Source organism: Sprattus sprattus (assembly GCF_963457725.1).
Source record: "Sprattus sprattus genome assembly, chromosome: 5".
NCBI classification, from domain to species: Eukaryota; Metazoa; Chordata; class Actinopteri; order Clupeiformes; family Clupeidae; genus Sprattus; species Sprattus sprattus.
The window spans coordinates 38,514,319-38,534,603 of record NC_137924.1 but is presented as its reverse complement, the minus strand read 5'-3'; the positions used below and the strand labels follow the sequence as shown (position 1 = coordinate 38,534,603).

General features: G+C 39.6%; 2 protein-coding genes across 2 annotated transcripts; one reads left to right on the top strand and one right to left on the bottom strand.

Moving 5' to 3' along the window:
- Positions 1–3,111: 3,111 nt before the first annotated feature.
- Positions 3,112–7,451, bottom strand: LOC308366186 (ubiquitin carboxyl-terminal hydrolase 50; the record flags this gene model as incomplete). Its single annotated transcript, XM_080839821.1, has 12 exons — positions 3,112–3,207; positions 4,625–4,690; positions 5,192–5,259; positions 5,449–5,483; positions 5,599–5,624; positions 5,803–5,931; positions 6,122–6,253; positions 6,624–6,719; positions 6,808–6,936; positions 7,057–7,127; positions 7,217–7,341; positions 7,420–7,451. The coding sequence occupies 12 exons, from the start codon at positions 7,449–7,451 to the stop codon at positions 3,112–3,114; spliced, it is 1,005 nt and encodes a 334-aa protein (XP_080695947.1).
- A 3,594-nt stretch (positions 7,452–11,045) lies between these two features.
- cnpy3 (canopy FGF signaling regulator 3) lies at positions 11,046–18,186 on the top strand. Its single transcript, XM_080838214.1, has 6 exons — positions 11,046–11,187; positions 11,498–11,624; positions 11,894–11,990; positions 14,627–14,749; positions 16,031–16,148; positions 16,388–18,186. Exons 1-6 carry the CDS (start codon positions 11,079–11,081, stop codon positions 16,624–16,626), a joined length of 813 nt encoding a protein of 270 aa, XP_080694340.1. The 5' UTR covers positions 11,046–11,078; the 3' UTR covers positions 16,627–18,186.
- Positions 18,187–20,285: the final 2,099 nt, after the last annotated feature.

Sequence of the window (20,285 nt, the reverse complement as noted above, 5' to 3'; positions counted from 1 at the left end):
AGTCGCAACATCAACCATTTTCCGTTCTCCTTGTAATCCAGTAACAATTAATTGGTAAATCTTTCCCATTATGCTGATAAAAGAGGAGAATCAACTGGTGGGTGTTCTGCTGAAGCTTCCTTCCCTGTCTCTTACTGAAGTTAAAGAGAAAGGTTCATCTACATAGGAAAGGGGTGTGCCATTAGTTATGTTGGAGTTTATATGTGTGTGAGATTGTGGCCACTGTAACATAGCTTACTATTAACGCCATCTAGTGGCACTAAAGAAAATAATTACAGTACTCTCAAAACAAAACAGAATAGTTTTCATACTTCATGTGTGAGGTATATTCTTTCTTCCTTATGGAGCACAACTGTATTGTAAATCTAAGAACCAAAAAGTACTATTTCAGTTTTTGTTTTCTCATCACAATGATCAAAGTAAATCCAGTCTTCCTTGTCCAGTGGTGTTAAAATATGCCTCCAGTCCTTTTCTCTAAAATGATATACAATAAATCTGAGCCCTCCATTTTGGAAACCTTAGAGCTGTTGAATTTGTACCAGATCCACTGCATTGAAGTGCACAATACAATCCTAAAAGGTCTTGGGTGTCCCTGTGTTTTTGGAACTTCAGCTGCAGCACAACAGTCTTCAACCCCAATTAAAGCACATAAGAACATAAAGAACAGACTAAACTATTTGAAGCCACGGTGGTAGCGTCCTACCTAAACTTGCTCACACTTTTTACTCCCATGGTCATCTCAATCATACGTACAGTAACTGTCAAGGTTCCATACAGTAAAGATTAGCCTTAGATGTATTCAAACTGGACGAGATGGACGAATGGACTAGCTGGTAGCTCAGTTCAGTTCAGTTCAGTTTATTTGTTGAAGAGGGACAGTGTACATTAATAAACATTAAAATGTAAATGTACCCAATTGTAGCCAAAAGGCTAGTTTCCATTGGCAGTCCCCCTGCCAGAGTGTTAATGGCTAAACAAGTTTAAATAGGCATTAACATGTATATCAAACATAACAGAGTGATGGTGGCTAAACAACTTTTAAAAGGCATTAACATATATATCAAACATAACATTGACAAAATAAATAAATAAATAAATAAAAATAAAAAAAATAATAAATAAATAAAATAAAATCCCAATATATAAGTTCTACTGACCCACTAATGCTCACATTTTTGGCTATTTATTAACCATGTTTTAAGATTTATTTTAAAGCTGTTAAATGAGGTTGATTCTCTAATGTTCTGCGGGAGATGGTTGCATTCCTGGGCTAACCTAAATGAGAAAACTGACTGTCCAAATACACTTTTTTTTAAAGGAATATCACAGTCTCCTCTTGTTGCCCCTCGAGTAGTACTGGTTGCTGCTGTTCTAAACTTGACTAGGCTGCATAGTGGTGAGGGGGCCAGGTTAAACCGGATTTTAAACATTAAACAGCAGTTCTTAAATATGATCAGATTGTCCCAACTTAAAAGTCTGTACTTATGGAGGACTGAACAGTGATGGTGTGAATTAGATTTTTTATCAAGTATTTTGAGAGCCTGTTTGTAAAGGGACATGACTGGTTTAAGAGTAGTGGAGTTTGCAGTAGACCAGGTGGGTAAGCAGTAGTTAATGTGAGATAAAATCAATGAGAACATATACATTTTAGCAGCCTCAGTGGACATGTGATTTCTAAGATGCCTAAAGTTGGCCAAGGTGAATTTTAAATTCTTGCATATTTTTCTTACATGTTTTTTAAAAGTAAGCTGATTATCAATCAAAATACCAAGATATTTGTATTCCTTCACAATCTTGATTCTTTGATCAGAAATAAACACATCGGGTTCAGTGTGAGACTTGCTGGTTTTAGAAAAAAACATAGCAACGGTTTTGGAATTGTTAAGCTGAAGACAACATTTGTTTAACCAGTCAGACACATCAACCATGACCTTTGTAAGCCTAGCAGCGACCTCTACGTTATTCTTACCCCACCCAAAGATTACAGTGTCGTCTGCGTACATCAGAACCTCACAATCTTGGCAAACAGATGGCAGATCATTAATGTAAAGGCTGAAAAGAAGTGGACCCAGGATTGAACCTTGGGGAACACCTGTAGACAGATTTTTGAAGTTGGATAATACATTGTTTATTTTAACACACTGAGTTCGAGTTGATAAGTATGATTTGAACCAGTTGGATGCAGAAGAAGAGAAGTTAAACTGATCAAACTTAGACTGAAGTATGTTGTGGTTGACCGTGTCAAACGCTTTCCGGAGATCTAGAAAAACTGCACCCACAACTCCTCCTCTATCCATAAGGGACTTGACCCTTTCAATAAAATAGACCGTTGCAGTCTCGGTGGAGTGATTTGATCTAAAACCATGCTGCATAGGGTGTAAAAGCTGATTAGAGTTAATATGATTCATTAGTTGCTCTACTGCTAATTTTTCCAAAACTTTGGACATTATGGGAAGTATACTAATAGGTCTGTAATTGGCTGCTGAGTGAGGATCCCCATTTTTAAAGATAGCTGTTTTTGTGATTTTACCAGACTGAAAAGGAGTTGTTTAACAACAAACGTTTATTGTTTAAAACACAGATACAATTTAAACGTGGTACGTTTCAAAAATAGCTACAGTTAAGCACAATGAACCTTTCTCTGCTTTTAAATAACTGTGTATTCTTAGGCCTAGGCCTAAGCATTAAACAGGAAAGATTTCCAACTTTCCTAATCCATCCATGTCTATGGGCTGTCAAATAACAAAACAAGGCCTCCCATTGATGTGAAACTAGGCGTGCTTTTTGCTGCCTCAATGAACTATATAGTCAAAAAACGATACTAGTACCCTAATGTTTTCATAATGATTACCGACACCAAACTGCAAACAGAGGATATGAACAACTTTCTGTCAAGGAAATTGTCTCAGACTCCTCCTGGCAGCATCAATACAGGGAAAAGACTGGATTTGTCATTAATTCTGTTATAGCATAAATCCCATGTACAAGTTTAAACCAAAAGAAAATTCCAACCGAAATTTTGAGTTTCACTTTTACTTGAGCTCTTGGAAACATGTGGCGTCTCCTTTCTGTGCATTACAGGCTATCAGAGGTGAACTAAAGAGAGAAGCTTCACATCATGAAATCGAAGACAAGAAGACCAACGTTGACTGCATCAAGATGCAACATCACGAGGAGGGAAAGCGGTATCATCCAGTTGATCCAACTCTGACATTTGTAAGAAGGAGAGATGACATAATTAGGTCGTATACATTTCATCCCGTTAGTAGCATATATTACTGTAAGTTTCTGTCTAAACGTTGAGGAACACATGTCCCTGCTTCCCGTGCCTTAGAGGTGTGGCACCTCCCCAGTCAGTGCCAGTGTGGAGGAAGCACAAGTAGCTGGCCACTAACACACCAAACAGTGTTGTGGGAATGGGTTGCTTGGAGTTCTGACAAATAGGGATACCATGGGGATTATAGTTGTGTTGAGTCTTTAGTGAGATTACAGTTGGATTGAGTCTTCAGTCAGTTCTAGACACAAGGAAGTGAGAGCAATTACACTCATCAGGATAGACTTAAGTGCCATCATGGACATATGATTAACGCAACATTTTAGTCTTGAGGTTACTTACAATTTCGAATAGTCTATTAAATTATAATTGCTAAAACGTGATTATATTTTTTATGAAAGTATTCTGGTAAAGTGAAGCAGTGTGCTGCTATTTGTATGGTGCTGTAGTATTGAATAGAAATGTTGTGTCCCATATTTAAAGAGAATAGAGCAATATTAAAAGTTCTATTAAGATTGTGTTATTTTTACATTTTGTCTGTTAATTTAGTTTTTCTTATATCATTACTGTTATTGCTGACTGTGTGTGAAGCAGTTCTTCCCCTTCTCAGCTAACAGACTTGAAAATCTTTGTATAATTTACAAGGATTCAAATAATGTCAGTTAACCAAATAAACTGTTAAGGCTGTAATACAAAATACTGATTTTGCTTCTCAAAAAACGTATTACAGCTCAACTTTGGCCTCATCATTTTACAGCATATTCTACCGCATTTAAAAAATAAATCACACCGAGTATACTTACAGATGTTAAAAGCTTAAGACTATATGATTGTGTTCAGCTTAAACTATTTATTTTGAATGATTGATTTGGATGTCTCTACTATTTCTGTGTGGCTGGGGCAGTAGTCTATCTTTACATTAAAATATGTAACTTTACAAAACATTTTCAGAGGTACAGCTTGAGTCGAACACTTGAACTCCGAAAAAGGATGCAATATAATGAAACTATGCCATAGTTTCATGAACACAGTATTTCATTTTTCTGAAGTCGCATTGTTAGTCTTCAGTGCCCTCTTGCGTTATGTTCCTGACTGAATGCTGCATGTCTGCCTTACATGTGACCAAAGAGACCCCATCAAGATTCTGTCTTACCTTCAACAGACCACGTTGGTACGGTTCAACGCTCAGGAACCTCCTCACCCAAGGAACCTTCTATACCTACTATAAAACTATACACACCTCTCCTACTATATAACTACACACCTCTCCTCCTTCATTTTTTTCTTAGGTTTTATGGTCTAAGATACCCACACCTTTGTTAGCATGGAAAAATGAGTGGAGTGGCCAACCTGTTTTAGGTAGCTGTGTCGTTTCCCGTTTTCAGTCGCTGTGTTGTTCAGGATTTCCTCAGGGATCTGTAGAAGGGGAAAAATGCTTTCAGCTTAGTCTTTAAATTAGTTTTAGCGTAGTCTTTAGATTATTTAACAGCTGCTTATGTGGTGACCTGCTTCAAAAATATGCACATGTATACTGTAAGTTACTCCATTGTGCAAGTGTGAGTCACAAAGACTTACTCAGTAAGATCTTTCTTCTCATGCTTATCAAGATACTTATTTACATTACAGTGGTGGGAGGGGGTATATAAGTTAGAAAGATTGATAGACTGCATTGATTTCCAATAGCATTTAAAAATGTGGATTTGGATTACTGTCTGGCGAATCAACAGAAAATATGTGTCCGAAATTTGAAAAAGTACTTAAAACTAATTGTATTCAGTGCAACTCTTAGGTAATCTCCATATTTAATTTGATCATATTATAAACTTGACCCATTGACCCATTCGCAAAGTACCACATAATATTATTCCTAGCATGTTTTTTTCTTCCATAAATAATATAGTTTAATTAAGACCCCACACTTCCTTGCACCTCATCTGCTGTTTCAGTCTCGAGGGCTTGATGAGGAGATGAAGGCCAAGACTCTCCTTAAACACAAACACATGCAATCAGCTCTTTATGTAAAATGCAACAAAAAGAATCATTATATTTTTACTGTCCAATACTGTGGGGTTGAGTTAATGATTGATCACATTTCTTTGATGATTTCATGTAATCTCATCCATCCAATCCATCTGTTAGGTCTATGAGGAGAGTGTATTTGTAAGTTTACTCACTTTTTCTGTACACAATCATGTATGCGGTATCTGACCTGCAGAAATTGAAGGGGCAACTTTACAGACAACGAATAAACTGAACATGTATTGAGAATAACTGCCTAATGCACTGAAATAACTTAATTGTGTTGATCTGCATAATTGTACTACCTTTTCAGGAAGTCTTTGTCTGTGATCTGTAAAGAAAAAACTAAAATCAGTTTGACTGCTTCTCTCATTCTTAGAAAATAAATGTATGTGCTTTAATTTATTCCTGTTCCAAATGGTCACACACACACTCCTTTACAACTGTAACATATGCATTAGTTATCCTACAGTCCAAGGCCATGAATAGAAAAAGAAAGTGATGCATACCTTTACCACACGAGAATCATCAAAGCAATACCAGTCATTATTTTCAGGAGACTGAATGTAGGCATAGTAGTGTCCACTTCCATACCCACCACTATGGTTGATGACACCATACAGATCATATGTGCAATTCTAGGTGGAACATACAAGCATGATGAGGTTGTGCTTCTGTAGACAAACATTACTAACACCAATACCTATGCTTCAATTCCCATGTAGCACATATCATCATTGCTCTGTAGGTTTGCAATGATTAAAGTGTCTTCTTATTTAATTGACAAAATGCTCAACCTCTGTTGTGTGATCAATTCTATTTTAATACCTCAAAGTAGGTAAGTGTGGAGGGTATATCCATAGGGCAGCAGTTCTTCTGATATCCCATTTTCATCTCGTCAAAGTAAAACCTCTTGAGGTGCAGAGTCAGTATTGTGGGATACTTCTGGATGTTAAATCTCTGTAGGATGAAAGGCATGTTCATCACAGAGTCTGAACTAACAAATGCCATTGCTTACTAGAGTAGACACAGAATATAAATGGCTAAATCATAGACTCTCACTCACTACTTCTGCATTACAGTGCCAGAATCATTACGGTTAGGGGGTTGTATAACCTTGGTGATAGTTGATAACAGGATAGATTGTCTCTGGACAAAATAAATACCTTCACCCTACCTGTTGTTCTTTATTACCCAAACTTGAGCTTATTAATTTACCTTACGTTACGTAATTTAAGAAAATGCAATAACGAATCAAATTGATTTACGAACGTCTAAGGACTATATGCTACATCTTCATCAAATATTAGGCCGCGAAATTTGGACTCACAATTTCCATGTATGTTTTCTCATCACAGTCGTCACAGTACAGCCAGTTGTCTTCAACAAACCTTGTGGTTTGAAAAAAGGCTTCAAGACCGTCAACCTACAGAGACAGTACTCTGTCAGTGGTGTCCAAATGTGTGACATGACATTTGTTAACAAATAAATGAATGCAGGAGAATCACTCTTACCACACGGAATACTTCATCAAGTCCAGCATCAATGGTGATTGGAAGTGATAAAAATGTGCTGCCTTCATGAGTTTCATCATGATCTTTCTTCAGACACCTCAGTGTTTTTAGTAAGGTTCCTTCATAGACCTGAATACAATCACAGAAAACATCTAGAAATGCATACACTTAATAGGTGAATGTAAAAGATATTTTAAAGGCAACCTGGTCCTTCCTATGAAAAAACTGTAAAAATATTTGTTGAAGTACCTGAGAGGCATCTGGTGACGCTACGCTCAGGATTTTCTCAAACCACTCCACTGCATCTTGATGTTCAAAAACTAACAAAATAAAGTTGACTGAACAAATGCAGTACTTTAGAGACCAGCATGTTTCATTAATAATTTAGGAAAGCTTGAGTTTCACTCACCATTTGTAATTGAGAGGCTTTCGATTATTTTGACAGTAGATACACATTTGTAATCAGCTTTTAGATTTTCAAATAGTTGTTGCAGTTGGTAAAGTACCTCATCATCATTTGGTGTGATCTGCAACCTGCAAGGTGACAAGACCAACAAGTCAACAACAGTCCTTGCAATATTGTACACTAAACAAGTTTCACTATTCTGTTACCTTTCTACTGCCTCTCTGAATTCTTTGGTCATAAAGAGGACCTGCAAAGCTGAGTTCAGGTAGCTGGTTGCACCTTGATTTTCTAAGCCACTGTACCCAACTGTCAACAGAGAGAGAGACAACTAAAAACTTTCAATAAGAAATCTCTTTTGGCCAGATGTAAATCAAAATTGAGATAACACAAGCAACTATTAATACATTGCAATAATATGTGTCATAGATGTATTGTTGTGAAATGTGGCCTACCTTCCTGGGTAATCTCCTTGGTGTCTCCACTGGGTTCTGGACGAAGGAATAGGAATAATCCATCAGTCGTTGCATCAATGTTTCTTATCTCAGCAGAACTGAATGTGGTTTTCCATTTCTCAGGCAGTTTCACTGGAAACAAACATTGGATAATTAGGCATTGTGTATTGTGCTTTATACGTTGCTAATGAATAAGAGGTTTGTATTAGTTTTAAGGATGTAAATATGTAATTTGGACTAAAATAGGACAGCCTGTGTGGTGAGAGATTTTGTTCATGCAGCAAGGACCCACTGTATAATAGTGTCCAGAAGGTGGCGACACACAATCACCAAAGAGTTCATCACATCTTACGTCTTGCTTTTGTGTACTTGTTTTTGACCATAGGCTGCATGCATGAACCTTAGAATGTGATTAATAAAATTGATTGTACTCTTCTGGCTCCGTTACAGGAAAAATGGTAGTTCCGCTAATTGTCTAAATTTGTGTGTTTTCCATATCAAATAATTGCACATAACTTACAGGTTTTGACATTTGGAGTCAAAGACAAAACACTATAGAATAGGTAAATAATGCAGTAGGCCTATACGGTTCAAATAAAAGACTAACATAGCACCATGTCTTTAAGTTTAAATATTCGCTCTCTTAGGTATTGAAGTCACTTACCTTTAGTGTCATTTGACAGAGCCAATGATTTCAAGTCCGCTTCCAAGGACTTAGACATCTCCATTTTTACGTTCTTTGAAAGCTGAACGTTTACGATAAACTTTAGTCTGTGATTTGCTTTTGAGTGAAAATAATTTGAAGAACAGACTCAGCATTAACAACAATGTTTTCTCTTTGAAACCTGTCTCTGTACACAGTACACTATGCCAAACGTAACGTCAAGTAGGCCTACATTTAATCTTCCTTATCTGCATTTAATGAAATATAACGGTCACATGACGCCGTTCATATATAGCCTATATATACCATATATATCATATACAGTAAATTACTCCGGAAGTTTACATACCTGCCTTGCAGCTGGAATGTAAAAAGTAACAATGTTAAAATAGGCAGATTTACTTGCTGTAGCAGAGATGGAATTGCAACAAGTGAAGACAAACTTATACATTTCGAATGGTTCTGTTCCAGCACACCTGAAACCCACGACAAGTTAGTTAACGCCCACAGGGGTACCCCCCCCCCCCCCCCCCCCCCCCCGAAAGACAGCAGCAGGCATCGCTAAGGAGCTTTAGTGTGACAGATTTGAAAAACTAGACTGTCTATCTGTGCTTGCCAGATCCCGTCTTTGAACTGGGTAAGAGGGGTTTGATGTCTGTTTTATGTGTATTTTTGTGTTTTGTTGATATTCTTTGATATCCGCAATCATAACCCACATAATCAGAAAATAAAATATACCTTCTTGATCTGGGGATACGTGCATGCATTTCTGGAATGCTCTGACATTTTTTTAAAAGCATCCTGAAACATTCCAAAGTCAAAGTTTATATCCAAAACAAGTGCAGCCTCAATAATATGTGGCTCTATGACTCCAGAGATTTAAACAACAATTATTATAGTTATAGTAACAATATGCAACAACTTGACAGTTTTTGAGATATGGTTTTATAGGCTACTCGTTTTGATACCATCCTCAAATTCATTTTGATAGCATATGGTGATGTGAAGGACAGATTAACATCTGTGTCTTCCCCACTGGCCATCCAAGATATGCCCTATGTAGTTCTGTGTAACAGGCTGGAAAAACCCTGCAAAATTGAACAAAAGCGTTCACACGCATGACGTTGCCAGCTATACTGCCAAAAGGCACCAGTTAGCGTGTTGGCAAGCTTCAGTCCCTGTCAGCTGGGCTGTTGGTGGCGTTTGCAAGGTTTTTGCATGCCTTTTAGGTAGTTAGCTTACTAGTTTTGGAACAGAACTCCGTATTGCTGCTTTAACCTTCACAAAATTGAGCTAAAGAAAATATTATTTGATTTAATCATGAATCAAAGGTTTGTTGATCTGCAGCAGTCATGTCTATTTAATACAATCTGAAGACTGATTGCTGAGTTGAATGATACCTAGGTCAAGTTGCGGTGAAAGACTAGTTATATTCTGGTGAGACATTTGTGTATTGCATGTAGGAAGTGCAGCATTTCCTTATTGTATACTGACTCAGATGCATAATATCAATAACATCAGCTGTCATCCAGGTCAGTGTAGGCCTACAGCACTCTGACGAGATCATACCACGAGCAAAATTAAATCTCAGTGTCCTCGCTGCATTCAAGCCTATAGCCTCAAGCCCTGGGCAGTGACTCAGGATTATGACACAGAGGGTATGTATGGGGTCATGGGGTCATCTTTGCCTAAAAAAAAAACTTAACCTTTCCCTTCGAGGTGAGTTTACAACAAAGAATCACTTTTGCCTTGAAACTTCTGTTTCACGTTCAAGTTTCCCTGAAGCTTTATGCTTCCTTTGCTTTATTTTACTAAAGTGACAGAGAAAGGTTGATCTACATAGGAAAAGTGGTGTGCCATTAGTGTAGCCTAAGTGAGTTAAAGGCTAAAAAAAGAGAAACACAGAAGACAAATATAATGGCAAAATAAAATAGGCAAAACACGGAGAAAATAAGCTAAGCGACTAGAATAAAACCACCCATAATAAAAAACTCAATAAATGGACAATTCATTTTTTTTTAAGAAAAATTAAGAATGGACTTGACCAAAACCCATGTCAATAGCCTACCAGGCCTACACTGGATATAACTTCCACATTTTGCTCCTCTCTCCGAAACGCACTGTCCCCCTTTTACTATTGGCTCGTTGGTGACGCTTCGGCGTCTCTTATTGGATCATTTTGTGACAGCTGCACCGAAATCCACTCACGGAAGCGAAACGCACCGGCGTTGCTTAGTGAAAAATGCCGCAATGCAATTCAAGAATATAAAGCAATGACAAAATACTATAAAATAAAACCATGCAAGAGAGATTAACCTTGTTGTCAACGGTTGTCAAATTTAGTAGAACCTTTTTCAAAATTGTAATACAGTTCCATGCTTCCAAGCCTACCATGTCTATGAACATTCTCACATAGTAAAACTATCTGCAGATCAATGTAATGACTTGCCGGATTTGAACGATGGCGTTTGTAGTCTTTTACAAATGGATCCCATTGCACATGCAGGGTTTTAACTAAGCTTTAGTCTGTTTAACAAAAACACTCATATTGTCGTTCAACTTATCCCTCATTACCCTCTTACATTCGAACGTTCTATTTGGACTTTAATTTTGAAATATCCGGCGGCAATCTTAGCCTTTTTTTGCTAGGTTTTGTTGTTGTTTTCACGGTTACCGTTTTCCCTGCACATTACTGGGTCAGAAAACAGGTTGTAGATGGTCTGCTTGAAAGAATATAGAAATAGGCCAAATGGACCTTTTTTATTTTTTGGTGTTGTGTTCTCTGTGTGCAAGTAGTCTGTGTGCGGTCAAAAAAGGCGAGGGTGACGAATGGGTGCATCTCCCAAATAAATGTGAAGGTAATACTCAGTTTGGTTAATTCTGCGCTTGTTCAACAGTGTCATTTATTTGGTCGGATATTACTTTATATTTGATTACTCAGACAAATCCGTTTGCTAATTTTATTAAGATATATGGTCTATGTATAACTAAGCATGTTTATAATATGCCTATGGTATAGTAACGGTCCGCTTAAAACCGTTAACTACCTATCGGCGTATGCGTCCTTTTCCTCAGCAAAGGCTGTCAGTCATGCGCATCATGCCAAGGAAATAAATGTGCTTTCATAGGCATACACAACAATACTGACACTGTCGTTTATGTTTTTAGTATGTAAGTTTGTAAGCATCGAAATGAAGTCCGCATTTGACGAAACTGGGAAGACAAAAGAAGTGATTGACACCAACTACCGCTTCATTGACGGCAAGGGGTCAGCGCCGATAAAATATGTGAAATCGTAAGTCAGTCTGATATTACTACAGCACCAGCAGAGCTAGTGTCTTTTGCTCGGTCTTAAGTAGAAGAACAGAACGCATTTATCTGTCACTCAACATGTACTCTGTTATTGTAAGTGTTTTCTTAAATCTTGAGTTGTTTGTTATAGTGGACAACACCTAAGAAACTATTATCTTATTTTCATTCAATCGCAAAATCGTCACATCTTGTTCAGTGTAGTGTACTTTCAGTTCCTCACACTTTCTTGCTACCTCTTCTCTCCTTCCCCAGTGACATGCGCTTCATCGAAGTGGTAGAGAATGTGTGCAAGAGGCTGCTGGAGTATAATCTGCACAAGGAGAGAACAGGAAGCAACCGCTTTGCCAAGGTACAGTACACACCAGATGTTGCTTCGCGCAAGTGTTGAAGGGGAGAGAGTTAAGGCCAGTACAGCATTTTATTTGGACTCATCTCTCATGCTCGTGTGCTTGCAGTGGCCCCGTGTCTGCACAGAGCATGCTCAACCAATCTCAGCCCATGTGCAGTGCATACTAATCACTTCTTCTTTTTCCACTTCCTCTTATGGTGTATTTGCTGAAGGCTTTTCATTTCTCACATCTCATTTATATCCTATGCACACACACACACACACACACACACACACACACACACACACACACACACACACACACACACACACACACAAACGCACACCCACACACCCACACACACACACACACACACATACATACACACACACAGACTCACGCACACACACAGACTCACGCACATGCACACACACACACCACACACACTCACTCACTCACTCACTCACACACATACACACACACACACACACACACACACACAAACGCACTCACACACACACTCACACACCATACACACACATACATACACACACACAGATTCACGCACACACACAGACTCACGCACACGCACATGCACACACACACACACCACACACACTCACTCACTCACTCACACACACACACACACACACAGTGGCGGTTCTACATGGAAATACGCCCCGGGCCCCCTCCCGAGCGCCCCCCCCCCCCCCCCCCCGATTTTTCAGGGAGGAACAATTAGCTGCTTGGTTACTGCCTAGAATTCTATGCATGCCACACTTCAACTTATTACTGGTAAACTATACTTTGTCACGAAAGCAAATGGCAAATGTTCCGTCTTTGAAACTGCCTAGAGAAGATATGAACATTCCGTTGGCTAATTACACGGTACACGGCGAAATTAGAGCTCGTGTTTGTTGAGTTAAAACCGATTTATTGTTGTATAATCATAAGCAGCAGAATAGCTAACAAATGTAAGAGTTATAGCCTACCACCAATTAACATTAGCCCTTCATCACTTCATGGATAGGCTACCGTAATCAAACAGGGAGAGCATAGTGGCATACCTTTATGTTTTGCTCGTTTCTCCTCTTCTTCTTTTCTTTTTTTTTCCGAAATTGGGCACCTGACGGATTTTTGCCTTTTCCTATCTATCTCTGTGATTATTTTGCACTCGACAATCAACACATTCTCCATCCCCCAAAACTTTCACTCGTACAGAAGTTAAGACTAAACCAATTCACCTTGCCCTTGGTGACACATAATCGTTCAGTATTACCTATTTGTATAAGCCATTTCACACAATTCAGAAAAACAAAAAACGTGCAGGAATTATAGGTCTGTAATTATAATATTATGAATGTGCGTTTTTTGCAAGAAAGTCGAGGTGTGAGTGACTTGCGCCCACTAATTGTATTAGAGTATTGCTCTATAGCCTACAGTGGATCCCCCCGCCCCCCCACTTGTCTGTTCCAGTTGAGAGTCCCAGAGGTTAACTTTTCCCCCGCGCTCCCTCCCCTTCCACGTTTTCACACATATGGCACCTTCTTAGCAAGCAGGGGCGCAAGCAGGAACGCACTCACACACACACGAACACACCATACACACACACACACATACACACACACACACACACACACACACACACACACACACACACACACACACACACAGTTTCCTTTTAGGCTTTATATGTCTCTAATTTGTCTTCACAGTCTCAGAGACCTTTTAACTACACTGCAACTATTCACTCCCCTGTGAAAGAGCAGAGTGACTGTTTAGTGTTTAGGGTCCCCTGGAGCAAGATTGAGAAGAACTGCTTTACTGTTCTCTTGCACACCTGTCTTGTCCTTTGTCATGTATGTTATGTATGTTCAGTCCAGGTTACTAGGGAGAGTAAGCAGTTGAGCTGGCCTGACTGGTCAAGCATGACAGCAACAATGAGTGTTATGTGCTCAGGGAGTATCGACCTGCCCCCTGTCGCTGCTCGCGGCCATGTTTGCATTCTTGTACGATCCGGTGATCTATTTTGACATAGTGCATTGTGGGTATAATGCTTAGCAGGAGCACTGACAGTAGCAGTAGGCAACAGATACTGCCTCCTGGTGGTGTCAGGTGTGTAGATGAGCCTATGCACATAGAAATGCTGCACACCTGTGTAGTGGCATGAAATCCATGTAATGTGTAGCGTAGTCCTGCACTGGATTCTAAGGTGCACCTTGGAGCTTAGGGGCTCCTAAAGCCTACTCCCTTCTCTTAAGGCCTACTCCCTACTCATAAGCTCTACTCCCTTCTCCTAAGGCCTACTCCCTACTCATAAGCTCTACTCCCTTCTCCTAAGGCCTACTCCCTACTCATAAGCTCTACTCCCTTCTCCTAAGGCCTACTCCTCACTCCTAAGGTCTACTCCCTTCTCCTAAGGCCTTCTCCTAAAGGCTACTCCTTAATCCTAAAGCCTACTCCCTACTCCTAAGGCCTTCTCCTTACTCCTACAGCCTATTCCCTTATCCTAATATTTCCTCCCCTACCAAACAGAGATTATATGGAGTGAATGGGAAATTGGACGTTTGCTGATAAATTGAATAGCTGCATTCTGCTTTATCTCTTGTCTCTGTTGTCTTGCCTCACAAGTGTGGCACATTGCTTGTGTTTGCAGGGGATGTCCGAGACCTTCTCCACTCTGCATAACCTGGTCGACAAGGGTGTAAAGGTGGTGATGGACATCCCATACGAGCTGTGGAACGAGACCAGTGCTGAGGTGTCCGACCTCAAGAAACAGGTAGCCCTTCACATGTCTGTGTCTCTGCATGCAAGTGAGTGTGTATTAGTGCACACTTTGGAGTGTGACAGGGTGAGTCTGCATCTATGTGTGTAAATGTAATTACCTTCTACAGATTACAAAGCACTCACAAGAGCAAATGTGTCTCCTGAAGTTGCCTATAGGTCCTGTCAGGATACTTAAAGCAAAAGGTAGTACATAATAATATTATTGTACTAAATATTAGTGCTGTCAGTTTAACGCGTTATTAACGGCGTTAACGCGAACCCATTTTAACGCCGTTCATTTTTTTATTGCGTGATTAACGCGATGTAAAAAAAAAAAAAAAAAACTTTTTTTTTTTTTAGATTAACGTTATTTTGCCCTCCCAAACTTTGTAGTAGGCTAACGGCACGTTTGAGTGAATTATGAGCGCGATACAGCGAAATGGATGATAAAAAGCTTCTGAATAGAAAGTTTACCTTTAAAAGTTGTGTTGTGCAAAAGAAGCGAGCTTCACTGTTGTCTGAAAATGTCAACAGGCAGCTGGCAGCAAAAAATATTAAGCCATGGTTTAACTGCATTATAGGCTGAGTCCATGTTTATCTTAAATGTGCACTTTATAATTTCATTTTGTACCGCCCTGTTTGGCAATGTTGTTTTTCAATAAAATAAAACTTTGCTTAAAGCAAGCCAATCCACTTTTCCATGTTGATAACAGCATTAAAATAAAATAAAAATTATGGAAAAAAAATAATTGAAGGGGCATTTAGAATAGATACAATTTGTGATCGCGATTAATTTTGATTAATTTAATCGCGATTAATTTTGAGTTAACTATGACAAAAATGCGATTAATCGCGATTAAATATTTGAATCGTTTGACAGCACTACTAAATATGTTATGGGATACAATGTAGACCTTCTAATCTTGGAGTTGTAGAAAAAGGGATGTTTGTCAGGTGGTTGGTGCAGCAATCAGTCTTTATTCCTTTAAGTGCAGTAATAAAGCACGTGGAACATACTCCAGATTCAGTGGTGCAGAGCTGAACGACAAGCACCTCCAACTGTTTAAGACACCTCCCACGCATTTAATGTAAATGTGGGAGGCTTCTAATGCAAACAGGGTTTTGGATATTATGCTGGCCAACTTTTGGTGGTCACAGCAGCTGATTTATCAAGAATATCATGTTCTCACACAGGATATACTGTAATTTCAATCATGTTGTTCTATGGGTGTGTCTTTCTAACTGTGTTCATATGTATTTTGTGTGTGTGTGTGTGTGTGGGTGTGTGTGCTAGTGTGACGGCATGGTGGAGAAATATGAGGAGGTCATTGAAGACTGGTACAAGGGAACTCAGGAAGAAGATCTCACCACTTATCTCTGTGAGAAACACGTTCTCAAGGGACAAGATCAAGGTAGAATACAGCTTCAAAGGATAAATCAACCACACAGACACAGACATTGACATGACACACACTCACACACATATACATACACACACACACAAACATACAAACACAAGTAGACCTACACATAGGTATGCATTTAAACTCAGACAGAGCTTAGTGCACACAGCCTCAGCTGATAAACGAATATATACTGTAGAACCTAGCATGACCCCTTACACTAATACTAACCATGATGCCTTTATCAGATTGTCTGCAAGAGAAGTGGAAAAAGAAGGGAGACACAGCCGCCCTGCCGGAGAAGAAAAAGAAAAAGAAGAAGAAGGGAAAGAGCAGGGACCACGAGGACGGACAGAGCAAGAAGAAGGTGAAGAAGAAAAAGAGCAAGTCCACAGCAGCAGATGTTGGGAAGGGCAAAGGGAAGAGCGGCGACAGTTCCAGGAGCGGGAAGAAGGTGGCTCCGCAGAGCGAGAAGACGGAACTCTGAAGTGTCCATCTGAGGGAGAAGAGGGGGAGACTACTGGACATGACGCGATGTCTGTGACTGTCCCGACTTCAGTGTTACACCTGTGCTGACCGGATGGTTGTGTGTGTGTGTGTGTGTGTGTGCGCGTCCATGCGTGCGCGGTGTCAGTGTGAGGGTGCAATGTGGAGGGTATTTCAGGCATATCGTGGTCACTCTCTCGCCCCCTCTCTGGTCTGGCTGGTCCCTCCGCTGGTGCTGCCAGTCCTCTCCTCCCCATGCCAGACTGACTCCACCAGATTTCTGTATTTGTCTACGATCGCTGCTTCTCAAGGCTTCTTCATCAATCAAACCTCTATTTCAAGCTCTCTGTCCTCCACATGACCTGTTTCCCTCTCTTTTTTTCCCCCGTCCCATCTCTCCCTCTCTCTTTCTCTTCTCTGCCTCATCCTGCCCCCAGTGCCATGGCCCCTATGCATTATTGCAGACAGAAGGAAGATGAGGTCTAATTATAGCTCTTATTTACCGCATAAAAGGGACCAAGTAAGAGCTGGGGATACGTCAGGTGCTTAACATGCTATAGAGGAAACGTCCATTTTAAAATGACCCTCTTCTGAGACGGTGATATGTCAGTGTTGCTCTGACGGAAGCCTTTTCATTGCCTAGGGTGTGTGTTCATATGTGGAATTCAACAAAACGTCCTTTTTGATGATACATTTCAGAATTTCAGTCTTAGAATCAGTAAAAGGGGCTTTTTAGATAGCCTGTAATTTAATGATTTTTAAAAGGACAGACATTAGATTGTTTTCTTTAATATCAGCCTGACTTACTCTATTTGTTTATGCATGGTCATTAAGGAAAACTGTAGTCTTATCTACAAACATTGTTTCAACTTGTTTTAACCCAGTTAGTTGTGTTAAAACTTAAGCTGTTCGCCTACTTTCAGTATGCATAGTGGGTGACAAGCCAGGACACCTTTCGGAAATTTGAACTGTGAACTATGTTTTAAAAATGAAAATGTGGTTAGATTCTCTAGCACACGGTGTCTGGCAACCTTCGTGAAGTGAAGGACTGTGCAACCTGATTGTAGTATATTTAGTAGCATAATTAATATTAAGTAAGAAATCATTCCAGAACATTTCGAGGTCAAGTGCAGTACAATGACTTTATCCTCCTCTGTATTGTTTTTTCCCCACAGTATACAAGGTAGGGTACAAGTCCTGTAAACTGTTATGTTGCATATTGTCATCTAGTGTTAGAAACCTTTCCTTCAACTTGCCCGAATACTTCTCCATCATGTTTGCTTTCATGAGGTAGTGTGCATCAAATATGGTCCTCAAATGTCAACACTGTTATTTTGACCCTTCTAATTGTTTAATTCCAATTATTATTATTTTTTATTTTATTTAAATGTACAATTTTAATTGCTAAATTGACAGGACAGAAAACCGTGATTATGTGTAGGCTGTAGACCATCAATAAGTGTTTTATATGCATTTGTAATTGTTTTTAATTGTCTCTGATAAAAATGAATGAAGGGATGAATGCTGTAACTCCTTTTCATTCCTTTGGTTAATGTTTAAACTTGAGCCCTTTGTGTTGGTATGTTTTGTTTCATTTGTTTGTTTCTCCAGATTGCACTGGCCTTTAAAATGGTGTCGGCCTAAGTATGCAGCAGAGGATTGAATGTACATAAGCTAACGCTGCAGTGTAAAGATGGTCTGTGATCAGACCTGGAAGGATGATCTGGCAGGTGCTTGCCAGACGTTTTTCAGGGGAGCTTGCAATAAAGTCTTGCTATTGTAGAATGTATGTCTTTCGCCTTCATGATCTAAACGAGAGGTGTTCCCAACTTCATCTGGCACTAGGGGATGTGATTGTAACCGCTAAGGCTCCTGTGCACCAAAAAATATCAGATACACCAATGTGACGCAGTGACTGTTTTTGGTCATTTCTATAGCCTGTGAGATGTCATTCTGAAGACTCCAATATGAAAGTCACATTAAACCAGACTTTGCATCAGCATCCCATGTGGCCGACAGAAAGCAATTGTGTTTTGAGGTGCCAGTTATTCATTATGACCTTAAATATAAGGTCTGTGACTCTAATCAAATGCACTTTTTGTCAAACTCAGCTCATTGCTCTGCATGGTCCTCTAGCTGTCCAATCTGTGTGCACTCAAAAAACTCCCTTCATTGTACCCAGTCCTGGCTCACCATGCATGCACTGCTTGCACTGGCGCCTCACAGAATAGAAGGTCATGGGTTTGATTCCCACATGGGGCGCTGTTGGCTCTGGGGGGCAGGTCCTCCCCAGACCTTCTGTGCTCAGGTGGGCTATCTCCTGGGCCTTTCTGTGTGGAGTTTACATGTTCTCCCCGTGTTCACAAGGGGTTTCCTCCACTAAGAACCCCGACAGAAAAAACATGCAAAACAGAATACATGTCCCTGACCAAAGATGGACTGTTCACTTCACCTGGTCCCCGTGCGCTACAAGCTGCCCACTGCTCCTGGGGGGTCCTTGAGGAAGGAGAGGGAAAAAGAAGAAAATAAATTCACCGCGACCTCAGGCCTGCCTGCGTGTGTGTGTGTGTCCTGTGTCGCCTCCATATATGCACGTCTGTGTGTTCCAGGGTGTCGTGTGTGCCATTAAAAACCTGACAAAGGTCTTAATTATTGTAAATGGGAAACAAAGTAGTTCAGATTGCACTATACTCTATTCCAGCCAATCAGAACGTTACTTTAGAATATGTAAGGACTGGGTGTAATTTGATTGTCTGTTGAACTCAAATAATAACAACGTTTACGCCAGAATCGTGGACTGGGCCTGTAATGAAAACCAGTGACTTCATCTACCTCGTCTTACAGTTTTTTACAATTGCTAAAACACTAAAACCCACTGGCTGAACAAAGTTCTAAGTTGCCTGAACTCATGAAGCTAATTGTGCAGTCTGTTGTCAATACCTTAAACTATTTCTCATGGTAAAACACAATTTTTCGGGTCTCACTTAGACTTTTCAGCACAACTCTAAACACATTAGTGTATACTGTAGTAGGCCTACAGTGCATTGTAGGCTGTATAAGGACAATACGTAAACAAGTTGCATGGCCCTGAACATTGTGCTTTCTATTTGGTACAGTAACAGTACTGATTGCTCACTACAGTAGATTTTGATAGGTTGCAGGTTCATATCAACAAAGAACAAGAGTGAGTTGTGAGTAGTGAGATGCAGGGTACAGTACTATAGGGGTACAAGAATGAGAAAGAACCAACACAAATTAGAACAAAGCAAAGTAGTAATTTCTGATACATTTGTATAGCTACTATGATAGAGCATGTTTTCATTCATCAAAAGTCAATGACAGATAATATGAAATTTGTTTTGAGGTAAAACAATTTTTTTACTTCTCCCTGAGAACTATATGTTTTGAACAGTGTGTTTTCTATTTTTTGGTGTATTGTTTACTGACTGCTTGAAAGTGTATATAATTTTGAACACTTTGTTTATGATTTGACAGCAGTGTTTGATTTTGAGCACAGGTAAAACTGTTTTGAGCAAGAGGATTCAGAGGTTTTGTAAATAGTGCTTGAAGATGAGGTTTTGTGTTTAGAGTTTAGAGAAAATGAGTGACTGTTTCGAGAATGTGTTTTAGCAATTGTAAAAAACTGTAACACCACGTTGA

Bases quoted from the DNA above. Each gene is read 5' to 3' on its own strand.
- cnpy3 (XM_080838214.1), top strand. From the start codon at position 11,079: ATGGACCTTTTTTATTTTTTGGTGTTGTGTTCTCTGTGTGCAAGTAGT. The intron at 11,188-11,497 runs GTAATACTCAGT...TTATGTTTTTAG, and splicing joins TCTCCCAAATAAATGTGAAG to TATGTAAGTTTGTAAGCATC. The intron at 14,750-16,030 runs GTAGCCCTTCAC...TGTGTGTGCTAG, and splicing joins TGTCCGACCTCAAGAAACAG to TGTGACGGCATGGTGGAGAA.